Here is a 20075-nt window from a genome sequence, read left to right on the forward strand (position 1 = left end):
TCGAATAAACATCGATTTTCGTGTCAGCTCTATCGTTGTGTCACTTGGGAAAAAAATAATTTGCAAGGAACGACGACGTACGATTTTCATTGGAAAAGCAATCAAAGAATATTGTGTAGAACACTGGCGAATCGGAGCAGACGAAACGGAGAAACGTGCGAAATTGTTTTGTGATCCCAAACAAGCGAATTGCGAATTGCCAGTGGGCAAAATTAAGTTGCCTGCCTGCAGAATAGAAAAACCGATTTTCAGTGCGTGTGTGTGAGCGCAGCAGCAGCAACAGCGGAAAAAATGGCAGCGAGCGACAAATCGGTCGACGATTCTCTATATCCCATTGCGGTCCTGATCGACGAACTCAAAAACGAGGATGTTCAGGTTAGTACTGGGCTGATACCCCGCCCAAATCTCGATCTAAATCGGCAGACCTTTCCCGAAATTGCGAAATATTCTAGTGCTAAAATGGGGAAGCGTGCCTGGATGCCTGTGTATTTGTGCAAAAATGCGTCACTGTGTGTGCATGGCTATTTTTGTGTGTGTTTGGGTGAATGCTGAAAGTGTACATCAAAAGCCCTATATAAATTATACTAAATTTCGATATACACAAACTAAATGTTTTCTTGAACAATATTAAGAAAATCAATTAACTAACATTATCGCATAGATTCTTATCTGATCTTAAATTCAACAAATGTGATATTTTATTTTCTAACGTTAAAAGTGTATGAAGGTATTTTTTTCTTGAGACGTTTAATAGCACGAACTATGTATTTGCTAATACAATTTGCAACTTATAAATGTATAAATATATATTCGGGACTTATTATTGATTTAACAGACTAATCAGCAAAAACTGAATGCCATTTTTATACCTACATACTTGCTTAGAAAACAAACGTTCTTATCCAAGTGACAATCTAATCTCATAAGAAAAACTGTTTTTAACCTTAAAAGATGCTAGAAAGCTATTTAGTTATTTCGATAAACTTTTGTAATCCAAAAAATGCTTTAGTTCTTCTTTAAAACATAAATTAAAACTATTTTTAGTAAACAAAAAAAGGAACACATTGATTGACCACAATTATTGACACAATCAAAAGATCAACTATGGTTGTGTTTGGTTTATAAATAAATGATTGATGACCACACCTTAAGTTATTTTGCTCTGGTGCGAAAAAGAGCGTGTAAACAAGTAGCAATTTGGTAATCGACATCATATATTTAGTGTAACAATTTATTAAAGAGGCAATTTTGAAATTTTCCTTATCAAATTCCACCAGGAGTAATTTTCTTTTATATTTTGTCTACAACTAATCCCGTTTCCTCCTTCTGTTTAACAGCTCCGGCTTAACTCCATTAAGAAGTTGTCCACCATCGCCCTGGCTTTGGGCGAGGAACGCACAAGATCCGAGTTGATTCCCTTCCTCACTGAGACCATTTACGATGAAGACGAGGTGCTGTTGGCACTGGCCGATCAACTGGGCAACTTTACAAGTGAGCAAAAAAATTGTGATTATTTTTATGAGATCCCCCCAATCATTTCCCATTTTTCGTTGACAGGTCTTGTCGGCGGACCCGAGTTTGCCATGTACTTGATCCCGCCCCTAGAGAGTCTGGCCACCGTGGAGGAGACTGTGGTGCGGGACAAGGCCGTAGAATCTCTGCGCACCGTGGCCGCTGAGCACAGTGCCCAGGATCTGGAGATCCATGTGGTTCCGACCCTACAGCGTCTGGTATCCGGCGACTGGTTCACTTCACGCACCTCCGCTTGCGGCCTCTTTTCGGTCTGCTATCCGCGGGTCACACAGCCGGTGAAGGCCGAGCTGCGCGCCAACTTCCGAAAGCTCTGCCAGGACGAGACCCCCATGGTGCGTCGGGCAGCTGCCAACAAGCTGGGCGAGTTTGCCAAGGTCGTGGAGACCGAGTATCTCAAGTCCGACTTGATTCCAAACTTTGTGCAGCTGGCACAAGATGATCAGGTATTTACACAAATAAAACTTATTTACTGCCCTTTGTTGCAGAATTTGATTACATTACTAAGGAATTGTGTTTCTAAGAAATACAAATACTTGTAAACAAAAATAATTACACACAAAATATACTAAACTATTGAAAAGGTACTTCTTTAAGAAACATTAAAAACTCAAAAAATTTATAAAATATTCTAAGCTTTATTAAACTGTTATTGCTTAAAATACACTTGTAAATATGAACAAAGTAAAAATTAAGACAACTGAACAATCCAGCTTGGGTGTGAAAAATCATCATTATTTTATTCTGTTGACCACTTACTTATTATACTAAACTTAACTCCCAAATCAGGACTCTGTTCGTCTGCTGGCTGTGGAGGCTTGTGTCAGCATTGCCCAGCTGCTGCCCCAGGACGATGTGGAGCACGTAAGTGGATAAGCATTGAAACAACAGACACCTTGACTTACACAATTTTCTTAATATTTAGCTGGTTTTGCCCACGCTGCGGCAGTGCGCCAGCGACTCTTCCTGGAGGGTGCGCTACATGGTGGCCGAGAAGTTTGTGGACCTGCAAAAGGCCGTGGGTCCGGAGATCACCCGAGTGGACTTGGTGCCCGCCTTCCAGTACTTGCTCAAGGATGCCGAGGCCGAGGTTCGCGCTGCTGTGGCCACCAAGGTGAAGGACTTCTGTGCCAACCTGGACAAGGTTAACCAGGTGCAAATCATCCTAAGCTCCATTCTGCCGTATGTGCGCGACCTGGTTTCGGACCCCAACCCACATGTCAAGTCCGCCCTGGCCTCTGTGATCATGGGCTTGAGTCCGATGCTGGGCGCCTATCAGACGGTGGAGCAGTTGCTGCCCCTGTTCCTTATTCAACTCAAGGACGAGTGCCCGGAAGTGCGCTTGAATATCATCTCGAACCTGGACTGCGTGAACGATGTTATCGGCATCCAGCAACTGTCGCAGTCGCTGCTGCCCGCCATCGTCGAGCTGGCCGAGGACTCCAAGTGGCGCGTGCGTTTGGCCATCATCGAGTACATGCCCGCTTTGGCCGGTCAGTTGGGTCAGGAGTTCTTCGACCAGAAGCTGCGCGGCCTCTGCATGGGCTGGCTCAACGATCACGTATACGCCATTCGGGAGGCGGCCACCCTCAACATGAAGAAGCTGGTCGAGCAGTTCGGTGCTCCATGGGCCGAGCAGGCCATCATTCCCATGATCCTGGTTATGTCGCGCAACAAGAACTATTTGCACAGTGAGTGATGGGCATAGAAATGATCAAGGCTTTTGAGGCATCTCATTGGTAACGTTTCGTTTGATAGGAATGACCTGCCTGTTCTGCCTGAACGTTTTGGCAGAGGTCTGCGGCACAGATATCACCACCAGGCTGCTGCTTCCCACAGTCCTCCTGCTTGCCGCCGATCCCGTGGCCAATGTGCGCTTCAACGTGGCAAAGACCCTGCAGAAGATCTCGCCCTTCCTAGAGGCCAGCGTCATCGATGCCCAAGTGAAGCCCACACTCGACAAACTGAACGCGGACACTGATGTGGACGTCAAGCATTTTGCTGCACAGGCCATTGCCGGCATCGCAGCAGGTAAGCACTAATTAATCTAATATTCATTGGGTTTTACAAGGCGGGGATAATTTGACTAGCTTTTTTCATCTTAAAAAGTGAATAGTGCGAAAATCAATTTATACTATAAGCTGCACTAAAAAAGCGATGAAAATAATTAAATTTAGGTATATATGGGAAATTTCTAGACAAATATTGAAAAAATATTATTTGATACAATATTTTCTTATTCAACCCATTATGTTTGGTATAAATTCTCAAACGATTTTGATTTTTACCATAGTTTTGATATTTTGTCTTGTTTATTGATTTATAAGGTGTCAGAATCTGAACAGATGTTTAAATTTCACTTGGTATAGAACATTAATGTTAGGGTTTCACAAATATGTGCCGCAATTAGCAGCCAAATATGAAATACACAATGATACACCAATTAATCTTAAACATGATCACGTCATAGGGAGTACCTTTAACATAAATTGCTATCCTGCTGTAGAAATGGAACTGAATGTGTTTAGAACGGCGGTGCCGCCTTGCATGGGTGCGAAATTGGAGGCGGCAATGAATTCGAAGCTGATCGTAGAGCCGCCAGCACCGCCGCCGTCTGAAGATGGCATTCTGCAGGAGATGAACGGACAGGCAGCGGCGGCAGTGGAGGTGGCCGCCAAGGTTGAATCGGAATGTTAGAGGATGAGTAGCCAACCAGCCATAACAAGTGTGATGTGTGCCTCCCGCTGTCTCCAGCCAGTTTCACACCCAATGTTGTTCAATTCCCCTCTCAACGTCTCACATCTCATTGTTTGTTCAAGATAACGAAGCTAAATGAAAGATTAAAGTTTAAGTGCAGTGGACCTAGTAATAACCGATACTAATGTTGTGCCAACTTTTTCTGTCTCTTTCCCGGTATATCATCTCCACCACGTGGCCGTCTCTCGTGTTACCACTCTGTGTCCGTGTGCAATAATATATTTGTATAATTGTTTACAGCGTAATCAACCTTCTTGCATCTTTTTTATTCTATTTTTAAAACTGTATGTATTTAACGCCGGCAACAAAACATATTATGTAGCAACAACACTTAAGAACGGAAATTTGTAGTGGATCCCGGGAGGTGTTCAACGCTGCAGCCGATGCTGGATGATGGATAGAGTTTGGATTTGGAAATTAGAGGATTAGAGGAGCGGACCGAAGAAGTGCCACCATGGCCAGCACGGGAGGGAGAACCACTAAACGCGACACAGCTAAACATTATTACTTACATACTTATATTATATATAAATTACCACATAGGCATAAAGATCATTATTAAAAAAACATGTGTAGAGTTTGGAACATTTGATCGCATCTGAATGCAAAATAAAATTGTAGTGAAACAACAATGAATTGATTTTTTATTTTATCTTATACTTAGAACGGGTGAACTATGAATCAATTGTTTGGTATACAATAGATTTTTATATTTATTAATGCCAATTAAATTGTGTTTTTATCACACTTTCTAATGCTGCATTTAAATTCTATTCAATTTTGTTGATCTGTTATTAATTACTTTAAAATAACTATGATCACATCTGTTATGATACAGATTTCCCCATTTATTGTTTTGATTACTATTTCACTGAGAAAACACTCTATATGACTCAAATGATACATTTTCCCCATTTATTGTTTTAATTACAAACAATTTCTACTGAGAAAACACTCTGATAAATTAACAAGCAAGTTCTAAAAACTCATAAATCAAACTCCTAAATTCAATTATATTTTTTTATTTATAAAAAAATAAATAACAATTTTAGAAATACAATTTGGACTGTTTAATTAAAATTAAATATCGATAGTCCCCCCCAACTGGCACCTGGCGATAGTTGGGGTTTATTTCTTGTTTGTTTGGTTTGCGGCGGCGAGCAGTTTTGAGCGAGAGATCAGTTGAATTTTTGCGACGGGGCGAAGCGTTCGTATATATTTTGTCGGTCCCCAACGCGTGGGCAAATGTTTGTCTAACTAACTGGCGATTTCGAATCCGGTTCCCCTCGCAGCTCGTAAGTGCCATTGAATTAGTCGTCTGGCGCTCGAGCCTCAAATCACCGTGGAAAGGCGCGTCAATGGGGGAATCAAATGCAAATTAGAGTGGGCAAATATGGGTGGAATCGAACCGAAACCAATCAATTATGTGCACATGTATATACGGAAGCACTGGTGTTGGTGCGCCCAACAAATACAGAAACACAGGCGAGTGCCGACCATTATCAATTTCCCCACTGGTGTCGCAATCTCCGCGTCCGTTTTCCGTCCACTGACCTACGATCTGCGGGGTTCACCTGCCCCCGGACGACGCAACAAGTGTCCGTGTAATTATACATTATAAAATACGCTTTTATTACTCGCATACATATGTCAAAAATGCTGAGCTGTAACAACAATTATTGTGGTATTATCTTGCTATATCATTTTTTTATTTTGCCTTTTGTCCCCAAGTGGCGCGTTTTGCTAAGCGTTATTTTTGCCTTTGATTGGCGCCGTATCCCTCCTCTCTTCTCACCCATTAATCGGCATTATCTGACGGCTAATTTTCCACCGATAAGCTGGAGTATAAATTGAAGTGCCTTTTATTTATGTCTGTATAATGGCGGCAAAATAAAGGCAAAAAAAAAAGGCCGGTACTTAAATTACGATTGCGTTGGGAAGATATAACCAGTAAAGGGGCTGCGATTTCCACACAAATGTACACACAGTTTTACAGTGGAGCTTCCCTAAGTCGAATATTTTCTTTTATTATTAATCGAAAAATTATATAATATTTTCTCTTTGACTGTAAAATTTTGTATATTAACTTTACTATCACCGTGTAAATACAAATTAAACAATTTGTTCAAGTTTATCTTCCAAACAACATTTTCATAAGGCCAAGCTTTGATAAAAAACTAATTTATAAGGACCGAAAGTAAAGATATAATTTTTATTCCCCTATCAACTCGACCTTCTTCATTGTTAACAAAAAATTTAAATTACTTATGCAGCCCAATATGGAGATAGCAGTTCTACATTTTTATATTTATATTTATCAATTCCAAATTTTTCATTGTTGTGAGTGTGATCTTTTAATTTTTATCTCTAACTTACTCGTGCACTCCAATATAATAGTTTTCTCTAAGGCCACACGTATGTGTGCTGGTTTAATTTAAGGTAGTTAGACTGTAGCTTACACGTGTGTACCTGGCATTGCTGTAATTTCAAGTCTGCATATTTAAGCATTGTAGTTTGTTCATTGAGACCCGGGTTAATGTAATCTTTGGCAATAGACAGTGGGCCCTAAAGCTTGTTAAACTGACACCTGACAGACATATATCTTTTTTTTTTTTGTAATAGCTGCTTTAGATACAAGTTTTATTGTTTTTTTTAACGGCCCATAACCAAGGCTTAATGGCTAGGTTGACTACGTCATTTTATATTATTATTTTTATTTATAAGATGAGCTTTTAATGATTTTTTTTATTAGGCATAAATCAAAATGGCAGGATAAATCATAACCGGGGAACGGATATTGAAAGTGTTGTAATTGTTCAATTTTGGTAATTAAAAATTTTAAAATTGCTTAACAAATGGTAAAAGAAAAATAATAGTTAATTGTAATGGGCAAAGCTAATAGATCATTTCAAAAGTTGCAATTATTTTTATTGTAATTGAAAACTGGGTAACTTTGTTGGACGAAACCGTTATTTTGATTGAATGGGAATGACTACCTGACGATTATACTTTACTGCTTTCATTTATTGATTTCACCCAATCACGTTAAAATGACTTCTCAAGTGGGATTAATGGGATTAACGTTCGATTAGACTTGTTCAGCCGCTAGAAGTGGGTGATTAATTTGGGGCTGGAAACATTCAAGTGCCCAAAATCGGATGTTCCACTGTAGGCACACATGAATGATGCATGGACAGGAAAAAGTTTGGACCTCCGCCGGACTTTGCCGCCCTTGGTACCACTCATGTGTTTCACGATGCCGATGCTCACGATGTCGCAATGCTCGCACTATCTTATCCGACAAAAATATTGAAATTTAATTAGAGTTATCAATTTCGATGGGTTTTAGGCCACGCCACACTAATCCGGCTAACCGAGTGTCCGGCCCAGTCGTTGCCAATCACCGCATGGAAGCAGAGGATATCCGGACAACCACTGGCCACGTAATCAATCATTTTATGGACTAATAGCCGCCAGCCCCCCAAGTAACATGCACAAGGCCATTAAAAACAAATCCAGTAAGTGAGTAGGCGAAAATGGAAAATTCCGCTAATACAATTTGGATAATTATCGCTCAGGGTTGCTGTGTGGGCTCAAGAACTCCAAGGCGGATCTGACTACAGCGAAGTTTATACTATACTATGGGTAAGTATTTGAAATATTAATTAATTATTAAATCACTGCAATAAACTTGCAATGTTACACCAACAGTATCTTTAATTGTTATCCAACAATTTATTTAAAATTTTATAATCTCATCCACAGACCCACGGTAGCAGATAGCGATATCTATGACTTAACCGATTTCCAAAGTCTGTTGGACGATGAACACCTGGACATGTGCAAGAATACCGTGCTCTATTTGCATGGCTACCTCGAAGATCCGGATGTGGAGAGCATTCACGTCATAGCGGAGGCCTATCTGGAACGTAAGGATACCAATCTTATCGTTCTGGACTGGGGCGAGCTGGCCGATGGCAACTATATGTTCGATGCCTTCCCAAACCTTAAGCAACTGGGTCCCGAGTTGGCCAAGGTCCTGATCCAAATGTTTGAACATGGCCTGGACATTGAGACGTTTCACCTCGTCGGACACTCGATGGGTGGCCAACTGGCTGGAGTTCTCGGCCGGGAGATTATCAAACGCACCAAAGGTGCTATGAAGCTTAAAAGGTGAGAGTTTTCTTATACAGTTTCTGAATATACATTCAATTTTTAAATTTTAATCAATATTATTTAAACTGCACAAAAAATGCTATAATATTAAATATTTCCTAAAAATATTACAAAGCGCAATATAGAATATCTGTTGATTAGATTGCTATTTTAATTTCTCATATTATCAATGAATAAAACAAATCTAACTGAAATTCTTTTAGAATTTCCGCCCTGGATCCCGCCTTTCCGCTGTTTTATCCGGGCGCCCACCTGTCCGCGAATGATGCGGAGTTTGTGGATGTGATACACACGGATGCCTGGCTCTACGGTGCTCCCACGAGCACTGGAACGGCGGATTTCTGGCCAAACGGAGGAGGCAGCTTGCAGCCGGGCTGTCCCAAACGGAACTACAAAATGCTCAGCGACAACGATCTGTCCAGCCATCGGCGCAGTTGGTGGTTCTGGGCTGAGAGTGTTTCGGATCGGTATCCCATCCGTTTCGATGCTGTGCCCGCAAAGAAATGGTCGGACTTTAAGCAAAACAAAATTGGGGAGTCATGCCCGCCAGTGGTGATGGGTCATCATTGTCCGACGACGTAAGAACTCAGTCATAGTCATTCACGATACAGCCGACTTTGGATCTAATCATTTGAAATTGTAATTTGCAGAATACATGGCGACTTTTACTTACAAACCAACGGTCAAACACCATTTGCGCGAGGCAAAGAGGGCGCTGTGTACGTTGACCCCAAGGAGCTGCTAGGGAATACCCACAGTATCACCTGTGACTGCCCTCCGCAGCAAATAAATTAAATAGACCATTAACAATTTCACTTGTACATTATAAAATGTAGCTAAATTTATGTTGCCTCTTTACCGATTTGCATCACATTTTGTTTTACAAGAAATATATACTTAAATTTTGTTGTTGACCATATAATGTGTTTTTATTCATTGACAAATGCATGGGCTTGTTAAATATATATTAAAATATTATAATAATTTATAATGGTTTTAATATTTCTATATCCAAACGTTGACCATAAAATTTGTTTTTATTCATTGGATATGTTTTGAGATCTTAAATATCTAATAAAGTAATATAATTATATATAATTGTTTTAATACTTCTTTAATGTATATCGTTAAACTATATACAATTTGTTATTTAAAACCATTTAAAAGAATGGTTGTGCCACATTTCTTATAAAGAAGTTTTGACTGCCCTATAAATTAATTTTCAATAACACTTTGGTTTAGTTGTTAAACTTGAAACAACCGTTAGTGTGTAGCTAGCTTTTCAAATATTTTAAATAAACTGGTTCATCCCGGAACCATTTGCAGCACAGTTGTTCGATATCGATAACGCAACCACCAATCGAGCCGTGGCCATCGCTAACAGAGCCTCGCGTCGAAAAAAAGATTGAAAACAAAACAGAATCCGGCGGATCAAAATGAAGATAAAACTAATAGATTCGGTGGTGCGGAGCTTCAAGGTGGCCAAGATCTTCCGGGAGAACACGGACAAGATCAACGCGATCGACTTTGCGCCGAACGGGGAGCACCTGATCTCGTGCAGCGAGGATGACCAGATTGTGATCTACGACTGCGAAAAGGGGACGCAGTCGCGCACCGTGAACTCAAAAAAGTACGGCGTGGACTTGATCCACTTTACGCATGCCAACAACACGGCCATCCACAGTTCCACGAAGGTGGACGACACCATCCGGTATCTGAGCCTGCACGACAACAAATACCTGCGCTACTTTCCCGGCCACACCAAGAAGGTCATCTCGCTGTGCATCTCGCCGGTGGAGGACACCTTCCTCTCCGGCTCGCTGGACAAGACGCTGCGGCTGTGGGACCTGCGCTCGCCCAACTGCCAGGGCCTGATGCACCTCTCCGGCCGCCCCATTGCCGCCTACGATCCCGAGGGCCTGATCTTCGCCGCCGGCGTCAACTCGGAGAGCATCAAGTTGTACGATTTGCGCTCCTTCGACAAGGGCCCCTTCGTCACGTTTAAGCTCAACCAGGAGAAGGAGTGCGACTGGACGGGGCTGAAGTTCTCACGGGATGGCAAAACCATCCTGATCAGCACAAATGGCTCGGTCATCCGTCTGGTCGACGCCTTCCACGGCACTCCGCTGCAAACGTTCACCGGCTATCCGAACAACAAGGGCATCGCCATCGAGGCCAGCTTCAGCCCGGACTCGCAGTTCATCTTCTCGGGCAGCACCGATGGACGTGTGCACATCTGGAACGCCGACACGGGCAACAAGGTGTCCGTGCTGAATGGCGACCATCCGGGGCCGGTGCAGTGCGTCCAATTCAATCCCAAGTACATGATGCTGGCCTCCGCCTGCACCAACATGGCCTTCTGGCTGCCCACATCCGAAGAGGGCTTGTAGTGTGTGTTTTCCGTTTGCGTAGCTTATAAGATTACATTTTAATTTATAAATAACAATCGAAAACAACTAAAACATAAGCTTTTAACTGGAGGTCTTGGACTGGTCCTTATGACGGTCGTATCCTTTGCGTATGCTGTTCAGGAGTTGTCCCAGATTGTGACCCATCTTGGCACTGATGCCCAGCACGGGATTCTGTAGTCGGCGCTGCAGCTCCTCGAAATTACCTTGTCCCTCCTCCACGTCCAGTTTATTGGCCACCACCAATTGCGGGCGACTCGCTAGGCGACCGCCAAACTGCTGCAGCTCGTGCATGAGCTGCTCGTAGTGTGTCCAGGGCTCCGGAGCACTGGCGTCCAAGACGAACAGCAGCAGCGTGCAACGCTCGGCATGCTTCAGGAACTGAATTCCCAGGCCCTTGTTGCGATGGGCATCGGGCACGAGTCCGGGAAGATCGGCGATGGTAAGCTGAACGTGGTCATCGTACTGCACAGTACCCAGATGAGGACGCAGCGTGGTGAATGCATACGGAGCCACCTTTGGCTTGGCCCGGGTTAGGGCATTAAGCAGGGTACTCTTCCCCGCATTTGGATAGCCAATTAAGCCGACGTCTGCCATGCTGCGCAGTTCCAGGGTGTAGGAGAGATCCTCGCCACTGGGGCCATATTCGCAAACCTTCGGACTGGTTTCCTTGTCCGTGGTGAAGAAGCGATTGCCCTTGCCACCGGCTCCACCTCGAGCGGCCACAAACATGAGGTCCGCTTGGCCCAGATCTCCCACAATGAGTCCCTGGGCATTCCTGATAACGGTGCCTATGGGCACCTTGATCACAGCATGCTTAGCATTCTTGCCATGGCAATCCTTGGAGCCACCCCGCTCTCCTTCCTCCGCTTTAAGTATACTGTCCACGTGGTTGAAGTTGCGCACATCGTTGGAGGCCTGGAACACTACATGGCCGCCATGGCCACCATCGCCGCCATCCGGACCGGCCCTCTCGTTGCACCACAGTTGCAGGAAGGACACGCAGCCATCGCCGCCTTTTCCGCCGATGGCGCGAATCCTCTTGGCATCGGAAAAGTACTGCGCCTGGATGGGGAATCAAAAAGAATGGACAAGTTATGTAAAATCTATTTAGTGCTGAAGATCTTACCTCTTTTCGGGTGGATTTCGGCTTCTTTGGACGCAGGGCAGTGGCTGCCTGGCAATAGTTGGCTATAAGTCCAATTGGTTTCACATTTTTGGATATATCTAAGGAAAACCGCCCTAGGAAAGATCTGCCGGTTATAAACAACATTGCGAAGAACGGAGAACATAGGCGTAGTCAATAGAAATGCATTGGAAAGAGAGGGATTTGTTGGTAGTCTTGAGATTTTTGTTTGTTTTATAGCGAAGTAAATCGAATTATAAAAATACATTAGTGTTAATAAATGTTCAAGGTAAAATTTAACAATATTTGAAAACACAGAATAAAAATCAAAGTAATTCAAATGGGTCTACACAAAGTCTACACCCATGGCAAATCAACCTGCTGATGCAAAACCTATCGAAAAGTCTATCGGAAAATTATCGAACCAGCTGGAAATTTGCAAATGTTTTTGTTCTTGAGAGGAAGCAGGAGCTTTACAAGGATGTCCATTCAAGCAGCCCTCATCGATCTCAGTGGCACCTTGCACGTGGAAGATGAACCCACTCCGAATGCGGTCGAGGCTTTAAAAAGGTTTGGTATTGACAAGTAAAACCAAATATTTGTTTATAACATAACTGGTGTCCTGTGAAGATTGCGTGATGCTGGCGTCGCGGTCAAGTTCGTTACAAATACCACAAAGGACTCGAAGGCCACTCTACATGCAAGACTCTGCAGGATTGGCTTCCAGCTGGACCCCTTGGAGATATACAGTTCCTTGAGTGCTGCAATCGCGTTTGTGGAGAATGAGAAACTGAATCCGTACTACATTCTGTCCGATGATGCTCGCCAGGATTTTCCACCGGAGGATACCAGGCGCTACAAGGATTCAGTGGTGATTGGCCTAGCACCTAAGGCCTTTAGCTATGACCGGCTGAACGAGGCTTTCAAGTGGGCATATTGATGCAGCCATCTTAATTTACCTAATAATGTTCTTTCCTTTAGTGTCTTGTTGGAGAATAAGAACCACAAACTGGTGGCCGTGCATCAGGGTAAATACTACAAGCGTGCCGATGGACTGGCTCTGGGTCCCGGATGCTTTGTCAAGGGTCTGGAGTACGCCACAGGACGAACCGCCAAAGTGATTGGCAAGCCCAATCCGTATTTCTTCGAGGGAGCTCTTGCTGGCCGGGATCCCGCCTCCTGCGTTATGATAGGAGATGTTAGTTGGCCAACTTAATATTTTATAGTTTCTGTTCTAACTTGCTGATTTCAGGATGCCTATGATGACATTGTGGGCGCCATGAGCGTGGGCATGCAGGGAATTTTGGTCAAGACTGGCAAATACTTGCCAGATGTCAATCCATCGCCACCACCAACAGCTTTGGTGGAAAACTTTGACGCTGCAGTGGATTGGATAATACAGAAGAATAAATCTTAGACTTACATATTATGTATTTAAATAATTATGAAAAGAAATAGTTATTGACGAATTTTTAATTTATTGTAATGTTCTATAAGAAATTACTAATATCAGTAGTGTTTGAGAAATAATTAAATGTGCTTAATGAGTTCAATTCATGGCTTAAACTTTTATTGTGATAATCATAAATCATTAAACTTCTATATTTTCCTAAAAATTGTCAATTTTATTTAGTCTTTTTCCCTCAAATCCAAACGCCAATAATTATTATAAGTGTATAAATGCATTTATTTTATAAATAGCCGTAAAACTCATCTGAAATGCTGTTTGAAACAGATCAACGGATTAGAATTAAGCATAAGGGTGTATCAAAGTTGTGAGTAATTGAAGGTTAGTGCTTGATGCATTTAAGACAGTTTGGACTGGGCAAACTGGCTGGCCAGTTCGACAATCTCGTCCACCTTTTCGTAATTTGTGCCCGAAGCCTGGGCGGACTCTGGTTTACCACCTCCCTTGCCACCCAGAGTGGCGGAGACGTGCTGCACCCACTCGTTGGCCTTCAGACCCTTCTCCACTGCGCTCTTGGGCACCGAGCTGAGGCAGAAGATCTTCTTGGAGTCCGCGTCGACCGACAAGAACATGGCAGCGGCATCGGGCAGCTGGCTGCGCACCTGCTTGAGAGCGGCATCCAGGGCCTTGGTGTTGTTGAAGGCTTCCAGCTGCTCAACCAGCACGGTGGCCTTGGGATTGGCCTCGCACAGCGCCTTGGCGCGCTCCACGACGGTCACAGAGACGGCGGCGCGCAGGGCACGCTCCTTGTCGTCCAGCGTCTTCTTCAGGCCCTTCAGCAGGTTGCGCATCTCGTCCTTTTTCACGTACGGAATCGTGGCATGCGAGATCTGTTCGGTCAGCTCGACAATCTCCTTGACATGCGACTTGGAGTCCTTGCCAGACTTATCCGCATCGATGGTGGCCTTAAGTCGGATGATTTCTTGTTCAAAAGCCTCCGATTTCTTCAGTGCCTTCAAAGCTTCGGGTCCAGTAAGAGCCACGATGCGACGGATTCCCTTGGCAATGGCCTCTTCGCTGCTGATGACAAAATCCATGATGTGTCCCGAGCGCCTGAGATGAGTGCCGCCGCAAAATTCCACGGAGGTTTGTTCGCCGGCCTCAGAATCGGGATTCTGCTCCAGTTCGTCCACGGACACCCCGAAGGAGATGACCCTCACGGGATCGGGGTAGACTTCGTCGAAGACGGATCGCAGACCACGGATCTTCTTGGCCAGGGCCAGTTGCGACTCCTTAGCGTAGATGGGCACATTTTTGTACACCATATCCTTGGTCAACTGCTCCGTCTTGGCCACCTGTTCGATGGTCATAGCTGCCTTGCTGTTGAAATCGAAGCGCAGCTTCTCTGGCACCACCAGCGACCCCTTTTGCTCGGTGTCCTTACCCAGAACTTGCAGCAGGCAGTGGTTGAGTGCGTGGGTGGCCGAGTGGTTCTTCATGGTCAGCCAGCGACGCTCCACATCAATGTGCAGCTCTAGCTCGTCGCCCACCTTCAGTGTTCCCTCGACCACGCCGATGTGAAGGATGTAGCCGCCGCGGTTGTAGACACGATCCACCAGGAATTCGTTTGCCTCGTCGTTGACCTTAACCAGAGCACCCTGATCATAGATCTGACCACCGCTCTCGGCATAGAAGTTGGTCTTGTCCAGTACAATGCCCGCCTTCTGTCCACTGCTGATCTCGTTCACGAACTGATTTTCGAAGCGCAGGGCTACGATCTTGCTGTTGCACACACCGTAGTTGTAGGCCGAGTCCCGCTCCTCCGAAACAGCTTCGTACTTGTACTTGAAGCTGTCGTTGGTGGGGGGCACTCCTTGCTCCTGGAGTTGGGAAATGCCGTGCACGTCCAGATTGATCTCATCGATCTTGCTGGCGCCCTTGCCCTGTGACAGCACATATGAATTCTGCTTGGCTGCCTCGTAGCCATCCATATCGATTTGCAGGGATTTCTCCTCCGCCATCAGCTGCGTGAGATCGACTGGGAAGCCGTAGGTGTCGTACAGCCGCCAGGCAACATCGCCGGGAATGATGGTCTGGTTGCCCAGCTTTTCGATGGTGCGGTTCAGCAAATTGCGACCGCGCGTCAGTGTCTTGAGGAACTGTAACTCCTCCTCGTTGATGATATCAATGATGTGCTGGGGATCCTTCTTCACCTCGGGGAAGGCGTCGCCAAGCAGATCCACAACGGTGTTCACCAGGGTGGCGAAGAAACCGGGTTTAGCATTCAGCTTCTCCGTGGCATAACTGCAGAAAAATAATTATGAGTTTAAATATGTATTAACTAACTAATATGTAACTACTTACCGCACAGCACGTCGGAGGATGCGTCGCAGGACATAGCCACGACCAGTGTTGTCCGGAGTGCCGCCATCAGCCAGCGCAATGGTGATGGTGCGGGCGTGGTCGGCGAGCACGCGGTAGGCCATGTCGATGCCGTCCACATCGTCGGCGCCCACGCGTCCCTGGTAGGCTGGGGCACCAGTGCCCGCCTGGATGGCCTCGAAGAGGGGCACAAACAGATCCGTGTCGTAGTTGGAGCGCTTGTTCTGAATGACGGACACCAGGCGCTCGAAGCCCATGCCGCAGTCGATGTGCTTCCTGGGCAGCTGCTTGAGGCTGCCATCGGACTCGCGGTTGAACTGAATGAACACGAGATTCCAGATCTCCAGGACATCGGGATCGTCCATGTTGACCAGCTCCGGCACGCTTCGTCCGCCAATGCGGTCAAAGTGCAGCTCGGAGCAGGGACCACAGGGTCCAGTTTCGCCCATCTCCCAGAAGTTGTCCTTCATGCTGCCCGGCAGGATGTGCTCCGGCTTGAGGCCCAGGTCCAGCCACAGCTGCTTGCACTCCAGGTCGGGTTCCAGACCGCTGGCCTCGTCGCCACCGAAGTACGTCACATACAGGCGATCCTTGGGCAGGCTGAGGCGCTGGGTGAGGAACTCCCAGGCCCAGGAGCAGATCTCCTTCTTGAAGTAGTCGCCAAAGGACCAGTTGCCCAGCATCTCGAAGAAGGTGTGATGGTAGACATCCTTGCCCACGTCGTCCAGATCGTTGTGCTTGCCGCCGGCACGGATGCACTTCTGCGTGTTGGCCACGCGCACCCACTTGGACATCTCGCTGTTGGGGTCGGCGGTGCCGAGGAAGATGGGCTTGAACTGATTCATGCCGGCGTTGGCGAACAACAGCGTGGGATCGTCCAGCGGAATCGTGCTGGAGGAGTGGACGTAGATGTGCTTCTGCTCCTTGAAGAAGCCCAGATAGGCATCGCGCACCTCCTTGGCGGTCAGGTATTTCATTTTGCTGGTTCTGCAATGGGCAAGTAGTGGGTGAACTGAATATAAATCTTGCCACGCGACAATTGGGGCTCCCTAACCCCTTAAAATGGTCTACAAATCGGAGCAGTGAAAGTGCAGACTGCACAGTACGTGACAGAGTTACACAAGTGACAGGAAAATTAAGTAAGAAGAGTATCCATCTGTTTATATTTAAGGTTAGGTGCTGCCAAACCAAAACAAGCTATGTATTACTCACGATTTCAACAGTAAATGCAAATGCAAAACAATTTCGTCAGCCGACTGCAGCAACGTGTGAGGGACTCGCACCTTTCGATAGTTCCGATAGGCAATGCGGCAAGTTTGCCGGGCTATCGATAAGTTCAGGGATGGTAAAAAACTTTTTTTTTAAATAACAGTTTTTTAATTTGAACATTTAGCACTCAGCTTAAAAGGAATAATCAATATAAATATTTTGATGAAGTATTCGAATATTAATGGAATTCAATTAACTCCCAAAAAAATTACATTTGGATACATTAGATTCAAAAATGCGTCACTTTTAATAAGCTAATAAAAAAAAATGTAAGCAATTAAAATAAAAATAAGCATTATTGTTCGAAAGATATGGAATTAGGTATAATTCCTTTGGCAACTTTGTGCCAAATTAGCTTCCAAAACCGTAACAAACCATTAAAATCACAAATAACATTTAAAGTAAACCAAAAATGCGTCTCTATTTTAGCCAGTTAACAATCTAACAACAATTAAAAGTCGATTCGCTGTGGCAGGTGTTCCTCCTCCAGCTGGTGTTCGATCTCCCGCATGCGCAGCATCAGATTGAAGTTCTGCTTGTCCTCCTGGCCGGTGAGGAACATGGTGATTAGGGCTTGAAGGCAGATGATGGTACCCAAAGCGGGCACAATGGGCCGGGTGATCTTTCGCCACAGCTGGAACACCTCGCGCGGACTCTCCGTGATCGAGGGAATGCGGTATGTGTAGCATCTGGTGGCAAACATAAAAGCGGCGAATGGAGCCAGGATCGTGGGATACACAATGCCCAGGCCGGTTTGAAAGAAGGCGCTGCGCACCTGAATGCATACCGGGCATTCGCCCAGTGGATTCAGCAGAATAGGTCTCTGGATGAAGAATTTGTGCGCCAGCATGGTGAAAATGGCGGGAACAGCGACAATGGGCAGGTAGCTGGACAACCGACCATGTCCTCCCAGTCGCAGCTTGGTGCGATAGTGGTTATTGATGTAGGCGCCCGTTCCGGCGGCCAAGGCACTAAGAATTCCGGGACCGTAGCGTAGGGACCACCTATAAGAAATTATTTGGGTTTTGATTGTTAGGTAAGCGGTTTGTTTGAAGGTGTCTTGCACTCACACATCGCCCATTTTGTCCCAGGCAGTTATGATCTTCCATTGGTACTTCAGGGCCTGATCCTCTGTTATGACAACGGCATCTTTGGGCAGATCGTCAGTTTTGGCTCGGGATAATGCCATTTTTCGGATAAATCAAAATATTTGGTTCGAGCCCAACCATCAGCTGCAGGTGGAGAGCAGTGTTGTAAAACGCAAGAACCGGCATTGCTGTGCTGCTCACAGTAGCTATTGGAAAAAAAGAAAAGTAGAAGTTATTTAATATGTACAAAATAGCATATATATACAATTTTTTTAATATGTAACTATAAATACTCTTCGAAAATAACAAATCTTTTAGTTTACAGTGCAAACTGGAAACTTTTTTCTTAATTAGATTTTACACCTTAAAATGTATATTATCATAATAATAAACGAAGACCAACACTTTTCTGATCCCGCTTTCTGGGAATTGGGAATATTGAAATAAATTAACACTATTTAAATCCAATAAAAAACTGATGATTAACACTTTTGAATCAGAAGCATTACTGTAGAACAGCTGTCTCCACCAGTGCTGCAAAATTCCCCCATCAGTGTGGCGTGCTGTTTAAAATCAGAGTGACTTGGAAAGGTAGTTTTGTAGTCCTTGCGGCTTTGTTCAAAATGCCTCACAAACGCAAGTCCCGACTTAATGTGAACCAAAAGAACTCCGCCACGCGACGTGTCCAATCGGCCATCCCGTCGACAACTCGGCCTCATGTCACAACCGAATCCTGCTTTAGTATAGACGTGGAGATCCCGATTCCGGACAGTTCTAAGATAAGAAGTGGCGGCTTGCCGTTCAGGAGACACTTTCCGGTGCACAAGCTTGCCGTGCCGCAGTACAATTCGACCGTCCGCAAGCAGGACGAGATTCACTTCATAACCCAGATGCTGGCAGACACTAATGTTTCGCCTGAAGCTGCGGCAGCCATTGCTCCAAAGGTATGTCCTGGCTTCAACAACATAGAACAAATTTTAAGGCGATTCTATTTTACCCCAAAAGGTAACCCAGAAGATGAACTTTCCGCCGGACAAGACTGTTTTCAAGGATCTGGTGCCTTTGAATGTCAACGACTCCGTGCTGGAGCCGCTCAAGCTCAAGCGCGGGGCCTCAAAGGACAAGCAGTCCAAGGAATCGGAGCCAAGCAAGGTCAGCAATGAGCCCCAACTAGCCGACTATGTTGAGAAGGTGGAACCCATTGCAATGACTATTAAGGAACCCGAGTTACGATTGGACTATACACAGGAACCCTTCGATTTTCTCGGCGCTTACAAGAAGGTCTACCATTAGAGTTACATTTTTATTATAAATATATCCGAGTCGCATACAACATGGCTTTGTGTTAACCGATGAAGTTCATCACCACCAGATGCAGGATCACATGGGCGAAGATGAAGTCTGCGAATCCGCGCTCCGGCGAGATGCCGGCAAATACGGTCTTGTTCTGGGGATTGGCCTGCAGCCGGAGGCACACGGCCAGGACGAAGCAGCTGACGGTGCTGATGAAGCCCGACAGGAAGGAGTTGAACGGGAAGGTGCCCACCAGGCAGCAGTAAACAAACTGGATGATGCCGGTCAGCAGAATGTAGCCCAGATAGATGTCCACCAGCTTCAGCTTCTTGGGTGTGTTCTGCACGTAGTCGTTGTAGAATTTGGAAATCACGCTCGACAGCTCCACCATGTTGCTCTTCTATAGGCTATTTCTCCGGTATTTTAAGGATAAAGGCGATTTTTAATAAATGTACCGCAGACACGTCACGAAATGGGAGAGAACACGCAAGTGGGACCGTTGCTGGAATGTGAAAATAATACCGAAAAGTTTGAAGATTAGGCCTTAAAGTACAGTGGGCAGTTGATACCTTGGTTGCTATGAAAAACTATCGGTTTTACATTTTTTAAATTTGGTTATAACTTGATTTGCCTGACAC

At 45.1% G+C, this 20075-nt stretch overlaps 9 protein-coding genes across 14 annotated transcripts; 5 read left to right on the plus strand and 4 right to left on the minus strand.

The window, feature by feature from the left end:
- The first annotated feature begins 19 nt into the window (after positions 1-19).
- LOC128263286 (serine/threonine-protein phosphatase PP2A 65 kDa regulatory subunit) lies at positions 20-4919 on the plus strand. 3 transcript variants are annotated; one of them, XM_052998248.1, is made up of 8 exons: positions 22-375; positions 1338-1491; positions 1558-1976; positions 2320-2394; positions 2456-3221; positions 3289-3561; positions 4528-4571; positions 4639-4919. In XM_052998248.1, the coding sequence occupies exons 1-7, from the start codon at positions 292-294 to the stop codon at positions 4530-4532; spliced, it is 1776 nt and encodes a 591-aa protein (XP_052854208.1). In that variant the 5' UTR covers positions 22-291; the 3' UTR covers positions 4533-4571; positions 4639-4919. The 3 variants fall into 3 exon arrangements, with proteins under 3 accessions (XP_052854206.1, XP_052854208.1, XP_052854207.1); XM_052998246.1 differs by lacking the exons at positions 4528-4571; positions 4639-4919 and adding an exon at positions 4037-4468 and having other exon boundaries at positions 20-375; XM_052998247.1 differs by having other exon boundaries at positions 4528-4919.
- Positions 4920-5422: 503 nt separating this feature from the next.
- Positions 5423-9385, plus strand: LOC128262348 (inactive pancreatic lipase-related protein 1). Of its 2 annotated transcripts, none has more exons than XM_052996536.1 (6): positions 5423-5582; positions 7637-7805; positions 7866-7932; positions 8053-8460; positions 8667-9041; positions 9114-9385. In XM_052996536.1, the coding sequence occupies exons 2-6, from the start codon at positions 7778-7780 to the stop codon at positions 9256-9258; spliced, it is 1023 nt and encodes a 340-aa protein (XP_052852496.1). In that variant the 5' UTR covers positions 5423-5582; positions 7637-7777; the 3' UTR covers positions 9259-9385. The 2 variants fall into 2 exon arrangements, with proteins under 2 accessions (XP_052852496.1, XP_052852497.1); XM_052996537.1 differs by lacking the exon at positions 5423-5582 and adding an exon at positions 5873-5891.
- A 419-nt stretch (positions 9386-9804) lies between these two features.
- Positions 9805-10930, plus strand: LOC128263338 (WD repeat-containing protein 82). The gene has a single exon (XM_052998360.1). The coding sequence runs from the start codon at positions 9900-9902 to the stop codon at positions 10851-10853; it is 954 nt and encodes a 317-aa protein (XP_052854320.1). The 5' UTR covers positions 9805-9899; the 3' UTR covers positions 10854-10930.
- On the minus strand, positions 10873-12311 carry LOC128263337 (mitochondrial ribosome-associated GTPase 2). The gene is made up of 2 exons (XM_052998359.1): positions 12001-12311; positions 10873-11936 (listed from the first exon to the last, which is right to left on the minus strand). The coding sequence occupies exons 1-2, from the start codon at positions 12142-12144 to the stop codon at positions 10935-10937; spliced, it is 1146 nt and encodes a 381-aa protein (XP_052854319.1). The 5' UTR covers positions 12145-12311; the 3' UTR covers positions 10873-10934.
- Positions 12312-12385: 74 nt separating this feature from the next.
- LOC128263340 (haloacid dehalogenase-like hydrolase domain-containing protein 2) lies at positions 12386-13551 on the plus strand. The gene is made up of 4 exons (XM_052998361.1): positions 12386-12567; positions 12628-12924; positions 12979-13195; positions 13250-13551. The coding sequence occupies exons 1-4, from the start codon at positions 12440-12442 to the stop codon at positions 13412-13414; spliced, it is 807 nt and encodes a 268-aa protein (XP_052854321.1). The 5' UTR covers positions 12386-12439; the 3' UTR covers positions 13415-13551.
- A 109-nt stretch (positions 13552-13660) lies between these two features.
- On the minus strand, positions 13661-17128 carry LOC128263336 (alanine--tRNA ligase, cytoplasmic). Of its 3 annotated transcripts, XM_052998358.1 has the most exons (4): positions 17000-17017; positions 16842-16943; positions 15770-16774; positions 13661-15709 (listed from the first exon to the last, which is right to left on the minus strand). In XM_052998358.1, exons 3-4 carry the CDS (start codon positions 16762-16764, stop codon positions 13804-13806), a joined length of 2901 nt encoding a protein of 966 aa, XP_052854318.1. In that variant the 5' UTR covers positions 16765-16774; positions 16842-16943; positions 17000-17017; the 3' UTR covers positions 13661-13803. The 3 variants fall into 3 exon arrangements, with proteins under 3 accessions (XP_052854318.1, XP_052854316.1, XP_052854317.1); XM_052998356.1 differs by lacking the exon at positions 16842-16943 and having other exon boundaries at positions 17000-17128; XM_052998357.1 differs by lacking the exon at positions 17000-17017 and having other exon boundaries at positions 16859-16949.
- Positions 17129-17451: 323 nt separating this feature from the next.
- On the minus strand, positions 17452-18321 carry LOC128261404 (uncharacterized). Its single transcript, XM_052995087.1, has 2 exons — positions 18127-18321; positions 17452-18060 (listed from the first exon to the last, which is right to left on the minus strand). Exons 1-2 carry the CDS (start codon positions 18243-18245, stop codon positions 17508-17510), a joined length of 672 nt encoding a protein of 223 aa, XP_052851047.1. The 5' UTR covers positions 18246-18321; the 3' UTR covers positions 17452-17507.
- Positions 18322-18656: 335 nt separating this feature from the next.
- LOC128261405 (protein PPP1R35 homolog) lies at positions 18657-19477 on the plus strand. The gene is made up of 2 exons (XM_052995088.1): positions 18657-19088; positions 19150-19477. The coding sequence occupies exons 1-2, from the start codon at positions 18768-18770 to the stop codon at positions 19435-19437; spliced, it is 609 nt and encodes a 202-aa protein (XP_052851048.1). The 5' UTR covers positions 18657-18767; the 3' UTR covers positions 19438-19477.
- Positions 19434-19939, minus strand: LOC128261407 (dolichyl-diphosphooligosaccharide--protein glycosyltransferase subunit DAD1). Its single transcript, XM_052995090.1, has one exon. The coding sequence runs from the start codon at positions 19826-19828 to the stop codon at positions 19490-19492; it is 339 nt and encodes a 112-aa protein (XP_052851050.1). The 5' UTR covers positions 19829-19939; the 3' UTR covers positions 19434-19489.
- Between the last annotated feature and the right edge of the window lie 136 nt (positions 19940-20075).

The sequence above is a fragment of the Drosophila gunungcola genome, unplaced genomic scaffold (assembly GCF_025200985.1).
Source record: "Drosophila gunungcola strain Sukarami unplaced genomic scaffold, Dgunungcola_SK_2 000001F, whole genome shotgun sequence".
Taxonomy (NCBI): Eukaryota; Metazoa; Arthropoda; class Insecta; order Diptera; family Drosophilidae; genus Drosophila; species Drosophila gunungcola.

Excerpts from the sequence above, each read along its gene's own strand:
- LOC128263286 (XM_052998246.1), top strand. The coding sequence starts at position 292 with ATGGCAGCGAGCGACAAATCGGTCGACGATTCTCTATATCCCATTGCG. Across the intron at positions 1,492-1,557 it reads TCAACTGGGCAACTTTACAA|GTCTTGTCGGCGGACCCGAG; the intron begins GTGAGCAAAAAA and ends TTTCGTTGACAG. Across the intron at positions 3,562-4,036 it reads CATTGCCGGCATCGCAGCAG|AAATGGAACTGAATGTGTTT; the intron begins GTAAGCACTAAT and ends ATCCTGCTGTAG.
- LOC128262348 (XM_052996536.1), top strand. The coding sequence starts at position 7,778 with ATGCACAAGGCCATTAAAAACAAATCCA. Across the intron at positions 7,933-8,052 it reads AAGTTTATACTATACTATGG|ACCCACGGTAGCAGATAGCG; the intron begins GTAAGTATTTGA and ends TCTCATCCACAG. Across the intron at positions 8,461-8,666 it reads GGTGCTATGAAGCTTAAAAG|AATTTCCGCCCTGGATCCCG; the intron begins GTGAGAGTTTTC and ends AAATTCTTTTAG.
- LOC128263338 (XM_052998360.1), top strand. The coding sequence starts at position 9,900 with ATGAAGATAAAACTAATAGATTCGGTGGTGCGGAGCTTCAAGGTGGCC.
- LOC128263337 (XM_052998359.1), bottom strand. The coding sequence starts at position 12,144 with ATGTTGTTTATAACCGGCAGATCTTTCCTAGGGCGGTTTTCCTTAGAT. Across the intron at positions 11,937-12,000 it reads CGAAATCCACCCGAAAAGAG|GCGCAGTACTTTTCCGATGC; the intron begins GTAAGATCTTCA and ends TTCCCCATCCAG.
- LOC128263340 (XM_052998361.1), top strand. The coding sequence starts at position 12,440 with ATGTTTTTGTTCTTGAGAGGAAGCAGGAGCTTTACAAGGATGTCCATT. Across the intron at positions 12,568-12,627 it reads GCGGTCGAGGCTTTAAAAAG|ATTGCGTGATGCTGGCGTCG; the intron begins GTTTGGTATTGA and ends TGTCCTGTGAAG. Across the intron at positions 12,925-12,978 it reads CGGCTGAACGAGGCTTTCAA|TGTCTTGTTGGAGAATAAGA; the intron begins GTGGGCATATTG and ends TCTTTCCTTTAG.
- LOC128263336 (XM_052998356.1), bottom strand. The coding sequence starts at position 16,764 with ATGAAATACCTGACCGCCAAGGAGGTGCGCGATGCCTATCTGGGCTTC. Across the intron at positions 15,710-15,769 it reads ATCCTCCGACGTGCTGTGCG|TTATGCCACGGAGAAGCTGA; the intron begins GTAAGTAGTTAC and ends ATTTTTCTGCAG.
- LOC128261404 (XM_052995087.1), bottom strand. The coding sequence starts at position 18,245 with ATGGCATTATCCCGAGCCAAAACTGACGATCTGCCCAAAGATGCCGTT. Across the intron at positions 18,061-18,126 it reads TGGGACAAAATGGGCGATGT|GTGGTCCCTACGCTACGGTC; the intron begins GTGAGTGCAAGA and ends AATTTCTTATAG.
- LOC128261405 (XM_052995088.1), top strand. The coding sequence starts at position 18,768 with ATGCCTCACAAACGCAAGTCCCGACTTAATGTGAACCAAAAGAACTCC. Across the intron at positions 19,089-19,149 it reads CGGCAGCCATTGCTCCAAAG|GTAACCCAGAAGATGAACTT; the intron begins GTATGTCCTGGC and ends TTACCCCAAAAG.
- LOC128261407 (XM_052995090.1), bottom strand. The coding sequence starts at position 19,828 with ATGGTGGAGCTGTCGAGCGTGATTTCCAAATTCTACAACGACTACGTG.